The sequence below is a fragment of the Coccidioides immitis genome, assembly GCF_000149335.2.
Source record: "Coccidioides immitis RS genomic scaffold supercont3.2, whole genome shotgun sequence".
In the NCBI taxonomy this organism is placed as follows: Eukaryota; Fungi; Ascomycota; class Eurotiomycetes; order Onygenales; family Onygenaceae; genus Coccidioides; species Coccidioides immitis.
Window position 1 is genome coordinate 1,539,893 of NW_004504309.1, and position 12,051 is coordinate 1,551,943.

Here is a 12,051-nt window from a genome sequence, read left to right on the forward strand (position 1 = left end):
AGGGATGGAAGGATTTATTTCTTTCGACAAGACGTCTAGCCTGTTAATAACACAACTTTAGTACTCTCCGATTCACAAAGGCCCTTTTGAGCCGTGACTGCCGTTATGTCCACACAATGGTATCCATCGCACAAAGAGCTCCTTGCAGGAGATCCTCGCTAGAAACGGAAACATTCGACTATTATCTCACCGGGGCTGCTGATACGACACCTCAGCCGACAACATATCATACCGGACGCCGGCCACTGAACCGAACAGCACGGCTTCAACGGTACACCTTTGTCCATAGGCTCCGTCGAGTGCCCCCGTCGCATCAACAGGCAGGATGACCGAGCGGTTAAGGTGGTAGGTTCAAGTTCACGTGATCCCATGTGGCTTCGCCTCGTGAAGTGGCGGAAAATTCTACTGGGGGCAACCCCGCCAGGGTTCGAATCCCTGTCCTGTCATGGTCTTTTTGGCTCTTTGCGTTTGCTCAGCGCGAGGGTGTTGAGGGGAGCTCTATTTCTTTTAATATTTTTAACCCCCCTCTCTCTCTTTGGAATGGGTGGGCGGGTTCGCGAAAGAGCTTTTTGAGTTTCCTGTAGCGAGTTGTGCTCGATGCCACATTCTGGGGATGGGCCAGGTGGACAAGTCAAAACAAAACCCATCCAGACAGAAAATACACAGAATGAGAAAAAAAAAAAAAAAAAGAGAAGCTCTCTCTCCAAAAAAGAGACTGACCAAGCTGAGACTCGAACTCAGGACCTTTTCGGTGTTAACGAAACGTGATAACCAACTACACCACTCGGCCGGCTTGATGGTATATTTGCAGAGCATTGAACCCAAGACCAACCGCGGATACGAGAGGCCGGAAAAGGTTAATAGCGGCTTTTGCCATCCGGGATATCCAGCCGTGCTTTGCTGAGCAGAATGGATCCTCCCGCAAATTGCAATAGTTGTCCGGGAACATTGTTGTTCGGCTCTCTAACCGTCAATACCGGGTTTGATACAGAGTAGACTGGCGAGCTTGGCTGCGCGATTTCGCTGCTGAAACCTCTGGCGAAAAGAAGTCAGACAAGCAGCCTGCTGGCTGGCGTATCCTCCGTTGTCCTCGCCCGCGGTTTCGCTTTTCAAAACCTAAAGTGACACAGACTTATGATAAGGTTTTGCTTAGAAAGGGATAAAGTCTAATAAGCCAGAGATAATGGCAGGCTGTATAAAAGTACGCATCTCAATATATGTCACAGTGGTAATGCAATCAGGGAATCAAATGGGACTCTGGGAAGATAACACAAGTAAAAAATACATATGCTGTGAGCAGGAAAGTGGCGGCAATAAAGACCCAAAGCCGTCAACCTTAGATCAAGTCTCTCTTCACAAATTCGGCATGTAGAGTCTTTCCAAGAGACGCTGGGCTTCGCTCGACAATCACACCCGCTGATTCAAGGGCAGCAATCTTCGAGTCTGCTCCACCTTTACCTCCGCTAACGATAGCACCTGCGTGACCCATGCGGCGGCCTGGGGGGGCGCTGATACCGGCAATGAACCCGACAGCTGGCTTGTTTGCCTTGTTTTCAGATCTAAGGAACTCCGCGGCATCTTCTTCAGCGCTACCTCCAATTTCACCAATCATGATGATACCGTCGGTCTCTTCGTCCTCAAGGAAGACGCGAAGGCAGTCGATGAAGTTGGTACCAGAGAAAGGATCACCGCCGATACCAACGACGAGGGACTGACCAAGGCCAGCTTGGGTGGTTTGATTCACAGCCTCGTACGTAAGGGTTCCTGATCTGGAGACAATGCCAATACGTCCTCTCTTGTGGATAAATCCGGGCATAATACCGATTTTGCATTGGCCCTGGGGGGTTAAAGACCAGCAGTTAGCTGGTGTTCAATTCAGTAAACCCGTTCAAGAATGGATGCAACATACAGGGGCAATTATTCCGGGACAGTTAGGACCGACTAATCTGGTCTTGCTTTGGGTCTTCAAAATATCCGTAATGCGAACCATATCTAATATCAATTAGTAAATTTTTTCGCTGGATATCACAGTAATACACCGTACCATGCTGAGGGATTCCTTCTGTAATGCTGTGTCCAAAGTTAGTGTGTGTTGAATAATCACGGGGACACGAGGGTAACAAACCAGACAACAAGGGGCATTTCAGCCTCAATTGCTTCTTCTATACTTCTAGCCGCCACTGGGGGACTGAATTCTTGTCAGAAAAGAGGAAGGAGGCCTTAGAGGGCGAGAGGAAGCTCACGGAACGAAGATCGCAGAGGCATTGGCGCCGGTTTCCTTCATGGCATCTCTCACCGTAGCAAACACGGGGCGATCAAGGTGCATCTCTCCAGCCTTCTTGGGATTGGTACCGCCAACGACATTGGTGCCTAGAGTATATCAGATGCTGGCTCTCTTTCAAGTGTGGCAGAACGACGCTACCATAGTCAATCGCCTGTTGGGCATGGAATCTAGCATTGAGGACACATATCAGTATCAACGTCTCTTCTCAACCGCCTGAGGACATTGCCACACTTACGTTCCTTGCTTTCCAGTGAATCCCTGGTAGAGAACTTTTGTTTCGCTGTTGATCCGAAGATTATCGATCGTGGAAGCGTAGCCAGACGTAGGCTTAGAATATCCGCGCTGCTGGACGCGGACGGCGCTCCGCAGGGCAGACAGTGTGCTGCGTCTGAAGGACTGCATTTTTTTTAAAAGAAAAACTCAGAGCGTGAAAGAAACAAAAAGAGAGAAGGAAAAGAGAAACCAAAAGCAGAGAGAGCTCGAGTCGGCCCTTGGGAGTATTTTTTTGACGACGTTCGTGTTGACGACGGGATGGCTTCCCGACCAATCTTTGACGGTTCTTGGCTTCTACTGGGGGTGGAAGTGTGTTTTTGCGGTTCCTCCCACCTGAACCTTGTCGCGGAGTATCACGAAAATTATGACAGATCTTTGACGCTTCTCCGCCGTGCTCCACCGCCACCTATTTCCGCTCCTTTAATCGGCTCTTCGTGGTATCACTAAATCATAGACCGGGCCTCCTTTGTTTATTGTGTGAAGTTCTAGTTTTACGCTGCGTCCATAACCGTCAATATGGCGACGGAGACTCTGACTCTACGTCCCGCCACCCAGCAGCGCAAATTGCCCAAGGCTGCGAAGCTACCTCCCGAAAATGAGCGCTATATGAGAGCCTGTTCGGACATAGCGAATGCGCTGATTCAGGACTATGAGGCTCAGAGGGACTCAACGAAGCCCAAAAAAGATATCAACCTGAACAAGCTGCGGGGTCAAATTTCGAAGAAGCACAGCTTGAGCACTCAGCCTCCTCTAACAGCAATCATTGCAGCAGTCCCGGAGCATTATAAGAAGTATATTTTGCCGAAGCTGATCGCAAAGCCGATAAGTAAGTGTGGTTCGCTGTTGACGTCTCTATCATGCACTGATTATTGATTTTCTCCAGGGACATCTTCCGGTATTGCGGTTGTTGCTGTTATGTGCAAGCCCCATCGATGTCCTCATATTGCATACACTGGAAACATTTGCGTGTATTGTCCAGGCGGTCCTGATTCCGACTTTGAATACTCCACCCAGTCCTATACCGGATACGAGCCGACGTCAATGCGAGCTATCCGCGCCCGCTATGACCCTTTCGAGCAAGCGCGAGGGCGGGTGGACCAGATCAAATCCCTTGGCCACAGCGTGGATAAGGTGGAGTATATTATCATGGGTGGCACGTTTATGTCTTTGCCAGAGGACTACAGAGAAGAATTCATAGCCCAGCTCCATAACGCGCTCAGTGGATATCAAACAAACAATGTTGATGAAGCGGTCCAAGCCGGGGAGATGAGCAATATCAAATGTGTCGGAATCACGATAGAGACACGTCCAGATTATTGTTTGGACACTCATCTCAGTGCTATGCTCAGGTACGGCTGTACGAGATTGGAGATCGGTGTGCAGAGTCTTTACGAAGATGTCGCGAGAGATACGAACCGAGGACACACCGTGGCGGCTGTGGCGGAGACGTTTAAACTGGCGAAGGATGCTGGTTTCAAGGTCGTCAGCCACATGATGCCAGATCTACCTAACGTGGGGATGGAAAGAGATTTGTTCCAGTTCCAAGAATACTTTGAGAACCCAGCCTTCCGAACGGACGGTCTGAAAATCTACCCAACACTAGTTATCAGAGGTACCGGTCTCTATGAGCTTTGGCGGACTGGTCGCTACAAGAACTATACCCCAAATGCTTTGATTGACATTGTCGCTCGCATCCTTGCCCTGGTGCCCCCATGGACTCGTATCTATCGTGTGCAGCGTGATATTCCAATGCCTCTTGTCACATCCGGCGTTGAGAACGGTAACCTTCGCGAACTCGCTCTTGGTCGAATGAAAGATTTCGGCACCACTTGCAGAGACGTGCGGACTCGAGAAGTTGGAATTAACGAAGTCAAGAATAAGATCCGACCAAGCCAGATTGAGCTAATACGGCGTGATTACGTCGCCAATGACGGATGGGAGACATTCCTTGCCTATGAAGACCCGAAACAGGATATTCTCATTGGCCTTCTCCGTCTACGAAAGTGCAGTGCAAAGTATACCTTCCGCCCAGAGCTTACCGGTCAACAGACTAGTTTGGTCCGTGAGCTGCATGTATACGGTTCAGCTGTTCCCGTTCACGGTCGTGATCCTCGGAAGTTCCAACATCGCGGATTTGGAACCCTGTTGATGGAAGAGGCCGAGAGGATAGCAAGAGAGGAGCATGGAAGTGGAAAGATTAGCGTCATCTCTGGGGTCGGTGTCAGAAGTTATTACGCAAAGCTTGGGTATTGGCTCGATGGACCATACATGAGCAAGATGCTCGATCCAGTGGAGCCGGAAGATGCTGAAGAATAAGGTACTATACAACCAAAATCTATGGTCATGCTTTTTGATTGTCGCTGTGTATCAATCTATTAACGCCCAGATGGGCGCTTGTTTCCTCACTGGCGTTGGTTTGCTCCTTTATCTTTCGAAAAAGAGTAGGAAGAATTTGTCTGGTTATTGGGTTCACTGGTTTTAAAGGCGTTATCAAAACAAGGTGCCGTATGATGCTATCCAAATGGTCCATTTCTTCGGCGTTTTGGGTCACGAACAACGACAAAAGCTTATGTATATATGATGAATACCTGTTAAGGTTCGCTCCAAGTTTTGAATATAAATATTGCCTCCTGCTGTTGTTTGCACAGACAATACAGAATACTCTGCAATGGCATGTAGCTGAATCTCTATTGCACCACATGGATTGTGCATTACACTGAAGTAAGCTGCCGTCTGAGACCTCTCCATTGATCACAGGTCAACAAAGGTGAAGACAAGATATCTGTCGGTATAAACTTGTGTTGATCTATTAACTCGTCCATCAACCGAAGGGACGAAACCACCCTAGCATCATTAGTTGGGTAGATATCATATAATGTAAAACTTCCCATCAACCAAAAGCCTGGTTTCTGTAGATATACACATATAGTATGGAATATGACAAAACAAGATAAGAACCGAACAAGCCACGTTTATCACACGCCTATCAACTCGCAAAGGTTCTACCAGCTCTGCGAGGAGCAAAAGAATTGTAAAACTTAGAATCCTAGACAAGAAACAGCCGTATACTCCGCGATCCGTTTTGAAAACAAATATATCAAGGAAATCGTATTAGAATCGATGCAAGTGCATCTCATCACTGTTCATTTTCGAGTCACTTAGGACAAGGTTATCGCTCCTCTTCGACTTGATCGAACGTGGAGGTATGCTTGTAGACCGCAAAACACAGCAAATGCCTAGATGGATTTGGTCCATAGTTAGAATTCGATGTTCTCAGAAGGATTTTATCGAGATACATGGCAACGAGAGCGTATCACGTAGATAGGCAGTTTGGGATGGGGGGAAACATCGGAACTCCTGTGACGTACGGCATATACTATAACAGCAGTGAAAATGGACCCTGCGACTGCGGTACCATCTTTAGGGTCGTCTCTCGAGCCCATAAGCGAGTGGTGGTTGCGCTGGAAGTTGGATTGTTAGCCGATGATATGACTCCCGGGAGGTAAACAGCAGGCGCGCATCTGCGGAACGTAGCCGGAGGGTGGGAAACGTACTTTATACAGCGAACCAATGACGGAGAGAATAATGACGGCGAAGATGGAGATGATGAAACTGGAATCGTCCATGTTAGCCCTGGCTTCACGTTTTGTGCTGGATGGAGGGACGTCTTACCAACTCCACGCATTGAGCGCGGAGACGACGGGCTTCATGGTGGTTGAGAGGAAAGAATTTAAGAAACAGTTAAGGAAAATATAAATTTTGATATGTCACCAGGGAAATGATTGTTAGAGGAAATGAGAGTGCCCGTAGGGGTGGTACTGGTGGTTGGCTGGTGAAGGTCGAGAGAAGAGAGGTGGTGATGCTTGGGGCTTCGACTTAAGCTTGTTGCGTAATTATATTTTAGCTCCAAGGTTACGATGGATTTATATAAAACAACCTTGGAAAACACGAGAAGTTTGTGGATTTGTTTGAAGATATGTAATTAAAAATATGAAGAAACATATTTATCAAAATTCGTAATAGTCGCTTGTGAAAATCGTCAGAGCATAGAATCCTCTCTATATTGTGCTGCCTAATGCCCCCAGAGGGCAACTATATCGAGAGGGCTATGACACCGACATTGGCCTTGTACCAATGCTTCAGAATCCCAAGGATATCCTGGCAAGCCGATCGCTAAAGATATAGCATGGCAATTCACCTATCTATATAAGGCATATCTGTCTGATATTATACTAGTCTCCGTTGGCCTTATTCCATTGCACACACTCTGCAAATGTCACGCCACTCCCTCCAAAAATATCCAGCGCGCTGCCAATGGTCAGGTCGACCTTTCCCTTACTGCTTGTCTTAACACGGTCGAGGTCTGCTAGACCTCGTCCGCCTCCAGCGTATGTCACTGGGATGGAGCACCATGCCGCCAATTTTGATACCAGTTCGTCGTCGATTCCTTGCTGCAACCCCTCGACATCAGCGGCATGGATCAGAAACTCAGAGCAGTAGGGCTCGAGCATTCTAATCGTTTCTAGGACAAAAAGTTAGTCTTCATTTAGTCCCATATCCGGGTATCGAGGACGTTGTGCATCCATACCCTTATTAATTTCCATTTCCGTAATCGTCTGCCATCTATTCATAGCAACAAACCAAGTATTCTCTCTCCTTCGGCAGCTTAAATCCAGTACTAATTTGGACTTGTCATTCCCAAGCGCCGTAAGGATTGCTTGGAGTCGCTGCATTGAAAATTTACCCTCGGGAAATAGGAAAGATGTGATGACGACCTACTATTTTCACGTCAGCCGCCAGTACACGCCAACGCGATAGTTGTGATTGCAGGGGCGCATGGATGAGAGCCCACCTTTTCAGCTCCAGCATCTATCCAGTACTGTGCGTTTTTATCTGTGATACCCCCGGCGACATGTAGCCCTCCCGGCCACGCAGCTAGCGCTTCCCTCGCCGCATCATCATTCCCAGGCCCCAGCATGACCACATGCCCGCCCGTTAAGCCATGGTCCTTGTAGAGCTTTGCGAAGTGCCCCGCCGGAAGCGCAGAAACGTAATTCGTTTTTAGCTCCCCAAGCTCGGCGGTCAGAGTGCCGCCAACAATTTGTTTTACCTGACCTGCATGGAGGTCAATGCAGGGACGAAACCGTGTCATCCTTCAACGGGTGAAGCAATGTTCATTTAATCCGGCCCATCAAGGACGCTGGTAATTCGACCACTACCATCCGCCGCCGCGCATTATAGTCACGTGATATATTTCAATGACATAAGCGCAAGTCTGAATTTTTGCCTATCAGGATGGGAGCGGAAGCTGATCTCGAGATACCTGCATCAGAGAAAGGTGAAGGAAGCTGAAGATGCTGGGGAAACGGAAACGGGAGGCTACAGTGGTCTCCCGACCTGCTGAGCAAGAAGGTGATCCTCTCGCCGTTCCGCCCAACTCCCACGACCTTCTCCGAAAGTATTTTGAAGATCAGTTCGAGCCATTGGACGTGCCGCAGAAAGGAAAGGCTTCTGTCGCGAATCCTCCAGATACGGAATCTGATGATGACAAGGAAGATTCTGAATGGAGTGGCATCTCCGACGATGACGGGGACGATACTTCCCCTTCCGACACGGCTCCGGAGGTGGTCGATCATAGCACTTCTCACAGAATAAGTAAAGATGGTTTTGAAAAAGAGCTTCGGAAACAGTTCATGGTACGTCTCACGAGTACGGGTGGCAGGCGGATTAACACATTTGGCTTATTCTGACCATGTTTACGTTTCTTTTAGTCGGCAAAGCCGCCGTCCTCGTCTCAGATGAAATCTAAAACCACAGCAAGGCGGAATACGAATGCATCCGACGGCGACGAAGGAGCTGATGATGCGATGAATTTGAAAAACGACCTTGCCTTACAACGCTTGCTAAAGGAGTCTCATCTCCTTGAGTCTGCCGACGACCTCAATCCTACCGGGAAAAATCGTCACCGTGCACTTGATATTCGTATGCAAACTATCGGAGCAAATGATTCGATCTATATGCAGAAAAAGATGCCAATGTCTCACAGAAAGGGGATAGAAGCTAAAGTAGCAAAGAAAGACGCGACAAGACGACGGGAAGCAAAAGAAAATGGAATTATTCTTGAGAAGCCTACGCCGAAACGGAAGGTCAGCAGTGCGAGAAGGGAACGGGGCGTTGGCGGACCATCCGTTGGAAAATTTTCTGGAGGCACACTAAGATTGAGCAAGCGGGATCTCGCGGATATCCAGGGCCCACGAACAATGAGCAAAGGCAAGAAAAGGGGTCGCAGGTGACCAGCTTAGCGGCTAAAGAACAGATCGCCGCTGTATCCTCCTGCCACAAATTTTGAGTTAATGTCAAAATGATTTGATAGGAGCAGCATTCTATCACAATCTGCGCCCTTACTTGACTATTCCTGAGGTTAAAATCCACGTGTTGGACGAGCTATCTTCGCCCATCAGCGGACCCGTATCAGAAACTTCAAGCCACCGCTTCGAATCAAGACATGCATGAAGCGTGTGAGGCGGAAAAATGGCTGGTTTCAGGCGCTCGTTCCTGGCTACTGCGTGTCAGAGATTTGCAGAAATGCTGTTGAAGTGGTGCTAGTCATGGCGCCGTCGACCACGCTAGATTGGATTTCCCCGCAGATATTCAGCAGCGCGTGGCGCACTAACTCCGTCTGGATTCCGGAAAAGTTGACGAGACAAGAAAAAGAAGAAAGTTTCTTCCGCTTTGGAAGTTGGGACCTTTTTTATTTTATTTTATTTTATTTTATTTTTTTTTTTTTTGACTACTAGTTAGCGCAAACAAGCCGGATCAAGCGGCTACTATGATGAACCCGTCCTTTCACACCCTGAATGTTGGCTCTTCTCGGCAGCCTGGTCTCCCCGGTGACGAATTTGCCTTCTTTTGCTTGTAGAGGGGTGATCTTGGTAGGAGGTGTTGAAATGGGTCCAATTCGAGACAAGAGCTTGTATTTCTGGAGCGTCGCGGCCGGTCCTCCCGACTTGGTACTATTTTCGACATTGTCAGAGAGTTGTATGAGAAGCAGGCGATGATCGGCACACGGTATCGGACTGAAGTCAGCTTTGTAGTTAAAAGTTGTATTCCATTTGACAGCTATCAGTCATCTCTGCTATCTGGAGCTAACTTCTGTGCTAAAAAAGTGCTCAAATTCTAACCCCACAATGTCAATGTGAAGATGTGCATCATCAAGTGATCTGATTGAGGTCCACACGTTCTCTTTTAGCTTACTGAGATTACGAGGAGAATGTTTGATTGATCATATGAGGCGAAGCTCGCTAGAAGGACGGTCGAACTACTAAAGTATTGACCACTAAGCTCTGCACTATGTTCTCTATGAGCTGGTTCGTCACTTGGGCAAATCGCAAGCTTTTTGGGAGAAGTCCTGCGAAGTGGCACACAGGATTTGCAATCTTTATCTAGTAAGCTTCCCCATCGACATGCTTGTTACGGCATGTGGATTCCTCCGTTCTTCTTACTTCGGCACTCAAATCGCAAAACCGGACGTTATGTAGGACGAGATTTAGCGGCTTGACGCAGGTACGCAAGCTAAAATGTGTTGACTTTTTCACGCTGAAATTTGTCAACGGACTACTCTGTACTCTGTAGGGTGGTTATTATTCTCACCCTGTGTCGACTCCCATCGGACCCAAAGCCCCAACGAACATCAATTGAAATGTCGTGAATTCTCCTCTACATGTAGGGCGGATACCGAGTGCAAAGGCCATGTTCACACCCCTGGTATTCGGCTTCCCGTCATCGAGTCAGCCAGTCATCGACCCAGCAGGCCGAGTCGCGTCCGTCCTCGGGTGTGCCTGACAACCCCGACCCCTGGTTAGCGCTCCAGGGCACACACGAAGCCCCGGGCTCGCTCGTTGGGGACCACCCGTTGAGCCGTTGTTCCAGAATGGCAGTTGGCCTTTGGAAGCGCTATTCATCCCAGCCGAGATGCCTGAAAGATGCATGCGGACGATGATGTGATGTCAATGAGGGTTTGGGTTAGGCTCCTGTTGGCAGGTGGAGAGGGAGAGGAAGTGGGCTGCGAGCGTTGTCTCAGGGCGATGATCATGCAAGCGCTGAGTGTGGATATGATGTGCGGTGGTGTTTCAGATTAAATGCCAAACTTTCTTTCTGAGGAGGCTGGGTGATTCCTGTCTGGACGCTGATTTGTTTGAATTTTCCGCTGGGTCTGCACTTTGATCACGTCAAGGGCGCTTTTGCGCTTCGACGCCTGCATTGAAGAAAGTGGTCAAGCCTCCCAACTTCCTTGGAGGCCAGATGCATGAAGACAATGGCTATGACCGAAAATTGTATTCTTCTTGCATACTCCGTAGTTAACTGCATATTCAATGGTTTTATGTACTCCGTATGTACGGAGTAACTGTACATACATATTCGAAAGATATGCGACCCGACCGATGGGCCACAAAAGTCCAACAATGGGAGACGTTGCAGCAAACCCGCATGTTGTTGAACAATGAAGAGATACATCCTCCGTAGTTCACGACGGAGTTGATGGGCAGTGGACGATCAGGAATGCGCATTTCGCGTTCCTTGAACATCCCAACTCCGCTGCAGTGCCTCTTATCCCGCGCGCACACACTCTCTCGCAGCGGTCCCGTGTCGTAACTATGCTCAAAATTACGCAAAGTGCTGGCGACGGCCGCTGGCTGGGGCCAACGCAGGCTAAACCATTTTCTGCGCTAAAAGTCCGGAGCGCGAATCTGAAACAGCGATAAGCCCCCCTCTCACCCATCCCCCTCTCGTTTGAGATGACCCCCAAAACAGCCGACAAAAATAAATGCATGCATGCACTCGCCGCCAATCAGACCGCATGGAGCTCTTCTAGCGTGGCCATTGGCTGATCAGTGACTCGCCCAACACAAGAGCCCAAACCCGCCGCCCAAAAGAAGTGACGCGAGGGAGAATTGACGTCGGGATTGGAGAGGGGATGCGGAGGACGGCATCTCCCCACAGGCTGTCGGCCGTCTGATCCCAATTTTGACGGCTTGTGCAATGAGCTTCGAGTAACTAACTCCCCCGTAGTTAACTGGGCGAAGACCTCAAATGGGATGAAGTCGAACTACGTGTCCACAGGGATCATTGTTGATAGATATGACAGCGAGGTGGACGGAGGACTCTTTAACTCTGTATGGATGAATATGCAGGAAATAATACCAGACTCCATCACCGCCTCTTGACTGCCCTCCCCCACGAGCGCCTCTTGCGCACTAAAACGATATACCTCCTAGTAGATTTCGCTTGCGCGATAGTGAGTTCGTATTGCCGTTGATGGCTCTTCCTGTCATTCCCTCTGCCCTTTTTTTCTTTTCCTTCTTTTTTTTATTTATTTTTTGGGGAACCATCGAACGGCGTCCAGGTCGGTGGCCACCACTCGTAAGATAGGCTCGAGACCTTGGAAGCTGGGGGACCGAGATCCTAGTGACTGATGGCATTATCCCTGAAGCCGC

At 48.8% G+C, this 12,051-nt stretch overlaps 7 protein-coding genes and 2 non-coding genes across 9 annotated transcripts; 3 read left to right on the top strand and 6 right to left on the bottom strand.

Moving 5' to 3' along the window:
* The first annotated feature begins 319 nt into the window (after window positions 1–319).
* CIMG_15045 lies at window positions 320–446 on the top strand. Its single transcript has one exon. It is a non-coding gene; the product is annotated as a tRNA-Leu (tRNA).
* Window positions 447–716: 270 nt separating this feature from the next.
* On the bottom strand, window positions 717–790 carry CIMG_15046. Its single transcript has one exon. It is a non-coding gene; the product is annotated as a tRNA-Val (tRNA).
* Window positions 791–1,132: 342 nt separating this feature from the next.
* On the bottom strand, window positions 1,133–2,847 carry CIMG_06044 (succinate-CoA ligase, alpha subunit). Its single transcript, XM_001242147.2, has 7 exons — window positions 2,520–2,847; window positions 2,423–2,451; window positions 2,244–2,370; window positions 2,126–2,188; window positions 2,045–2,070; window positions 1,910–1,992; window positions 1,133–1,837 (listed from the first exon to the last, which is right to left on the bottom strand). Exons 1-7 carry the CDS (start codon window positions 2,684–2,686, stop codon window positions 1,337–1,339), a joined length of 996 nt encoding a protein of 331 aa, XP_001242148.1. The 5' UTR covers window positions 2,687–2,847; the 3' UTR covers window positions 1,133–1,336.
* Window positions 2,848–3,033: 186 nt separating this feature from the next.
* Window positions 3,034–5,204, top strand: CIMG_06045 (elongator complex protein 3). The gene is made up of 2 exons (XM_001242148.2): window positions 3,034–3,383; window positions 3,441–5,204. The coding sequence occupies exons 1-2, from the start codon at window positions 3,074–3,076 to the stop codon at window positions 4,871–4,873; spliced, it is 1,743 nt and encodes a 580-aa protein (XP_001242149.1). The 5' UTR covers window positions 3,034–3,073; the 3' UTR covers window positions 4,874–5,204.
* Window positions 5,205–5,327: 123 nt separating this feature from the next.
* On the bottom strand, window positions 5,328–6,387 carry CIMG_06046 (uncharacterized protein). The gene is made up of 4 exons (XM_001242149.2): window positions 6,230–6,387; window positions 6,112–6,169; window positions 5,926–6,018; window positions 5,328–5,793 (listed from the first exon to the last, which is right to left on the bottom strand). The coding sequence occupies exons 1-4, from the start codon at window positions 6,265–6,267 to the stop codon at window positions 5,716–5,718; spliced, it is 267 nt and encodes an 88-aa protein (XP_001242150.1). The 5' UTR covers window positions 6,268–6,387; the 3' UTR covers window positions 5,328–5,715.
* Window positions 6,388–6,727: 340 nt separating this feature from the next.
* Window positions 6,728–7,738, bottom strand: CIMG_06047 (phosphoribosylformimino-5-aminoimidazole carboxamide ribotide isomerase). Its single transcript, XM_001242150.2, has 3 exons — window positions 7,410–7,738; window positions 7,146–7,332; window positions 6,728–7,079 (listed from the first exon to the last, which is right to left on the bottom strand). The coding sequence occupies exons 1-3, from the start codon at window positions 7,707–7,709 to the stop codon at window positions 6,790–6,792; spliced, it is 777 nt and encodes a 258-aa protein (XP_001242151.1). The 5' UTR covers window positions 7,710–7,738; the 3' UTR covers window positions 6,728–6,789.
* Window positions 7,739–7,884: 146 nt separating this feature from the next.
* CIMG_06048 (uncharacterized protein) lies at window positions 7,885–9,675 on the top strand. Its single transcript, XM_001242151.2, has 2 exons — window positions 7,885–8,253; window positions 8,329–9,675. The coding sequence occupies exons 1-2, from the start codon at window positions 7,912–7,914 to the stop codon at window positions 8,848–8,850; spliced, it is 864 nt and encodes a 287-aa protein (XP_001242152.1). The 5' UTR covers window positions 7,885–7,911; the 3' UTR covers window positions 8,851–9,675.
* A 324-nt stretch (window positions 9,676–9,999) lies between these two features.
* CIMG_11663 (uncharacterized protein) lies at window positions 10,000–10,308 on the bottom strand (the record flags this gene model as incomplete). Its single annotated transcript, XM_012358638.1, has 2 exons — window positions 10,000–10,153; window positions 10,208–10,308. 2 exons carry the CDS (start codon window positions 10,306–10,308, stop codon window positions 10,000–10,002), a joined length of 255 nt encoding a protein of 84 aa, XP_012214061.1.
* A 383-nt stretch (window positions 10,309–10,691) lies between these two features.
* Window positions 10,692–11,391, bottom strand: CIMG_13013 (uncharacterized protein; the record flags this gene model as incomplete). The annotated part of the gene is made up of 3 exons (XM_004445256.1): window positions 10,692–10,811; window positions 10,972–11,266; window positions 11,333–11,391. The coding sequence occupies 3 exons, from the start codon at window positions 11,389–11,391 to the stop codon at window positions 10,692–10,694; spliced, it is 474 nt and encodes a 157-aa protein (XP_004445313.1).
* Window positions 11,392–12,051: the final 660 nt, after the last annotated feature.

Coding starts and splice junctions, on each gene's coding strand:
- CIMG_06044 (XM_001242147.2), bottom strand. CDS start 2,686: ATGCAGTCCTTCAGACGCAGCACACTGTCTGCCCTGCGGAGCGCCGTC. Junction 2,189..2,243: donor GCCTCTGCGATCTTCGTTCC/GTGAGCTTCCTC, acceptor ACAAGAATTCAG/TCCCCCAGTGGCGGCTAGAA. Junction 2,071..2,125: donor GAAATGCCCCTTGTTGTCTG/GTTTGTTACCCT, acceptor CTTTGGACACAG/CATTACAGAAGGAATCCCTC.
- CIMG_06045 (XM_001242148.2), top strand. CDS start 3,074: ATGGCGACGGAGACTCTGACTCTACGTCCCGCCACCCAGCAGCGCAAA. Junction 3,384..3,440: donor GCTGATCGCAAAGCCGATAA/GTAAGTGTGGTT, acceptor GATTTTCTCCAG/GGACATCTTCCGGTATTGCG.
- CIMG_06046 (XM_001242149.2), bottom strand. CDS start 6,267: ATGAAGCCCGTCGTCTCCGCGCTCAATGCGTGGAGTTG. Junction 6,170..6,229: donor GCGCTCAATGCGTGGAGTTG/GTAAGACGTCCC, acceptor GGACGATTCCAG/TTTCATCATCTCCATCTTCG. Junction 6,019..6,111: donor TCATTGGTTCGCTGTATAAA/GTACGTTTCCCA, acceptor TCCAACTTCCAG/CGCAACCACCACTCGCTTAT.
- CIMG_06047 (XM_001242150.2), bottom strand. CDS start 7,709: ATGACACGGTTTCGTCCCTGCATTGACCTCCATGCAGGTCAGGTAAAA. Junction 7,333..7,409: donor TAGATGCTGGAGCTGAAAAG/GTGGGCTCTCAT, acceptor TGAAAATAGTAG/GTCGTCATCACATCTTTCCT. Junction 7,080..7,145: donor GGAAATGGAAATTAATAAGG/GTATGGATGCAC, acceptor TTTTTGTCCTAG/AAACGATTAGAATGCTCGAG.
- CIMG_06048 (XM_001242151.2), top strand. CDS start 7,912: ATGCTGGGGAAACGGAAACGGGAGGCTACAGTGGTCTCCCGACCTGCT. Junction 8,254..8,328: donor AGCTTCGGAAACAGTTCATG/GTACGTCTCACG, acceptor CGTTTCTTTTAG/TCGGCAAAGCCGCCGTCCTC.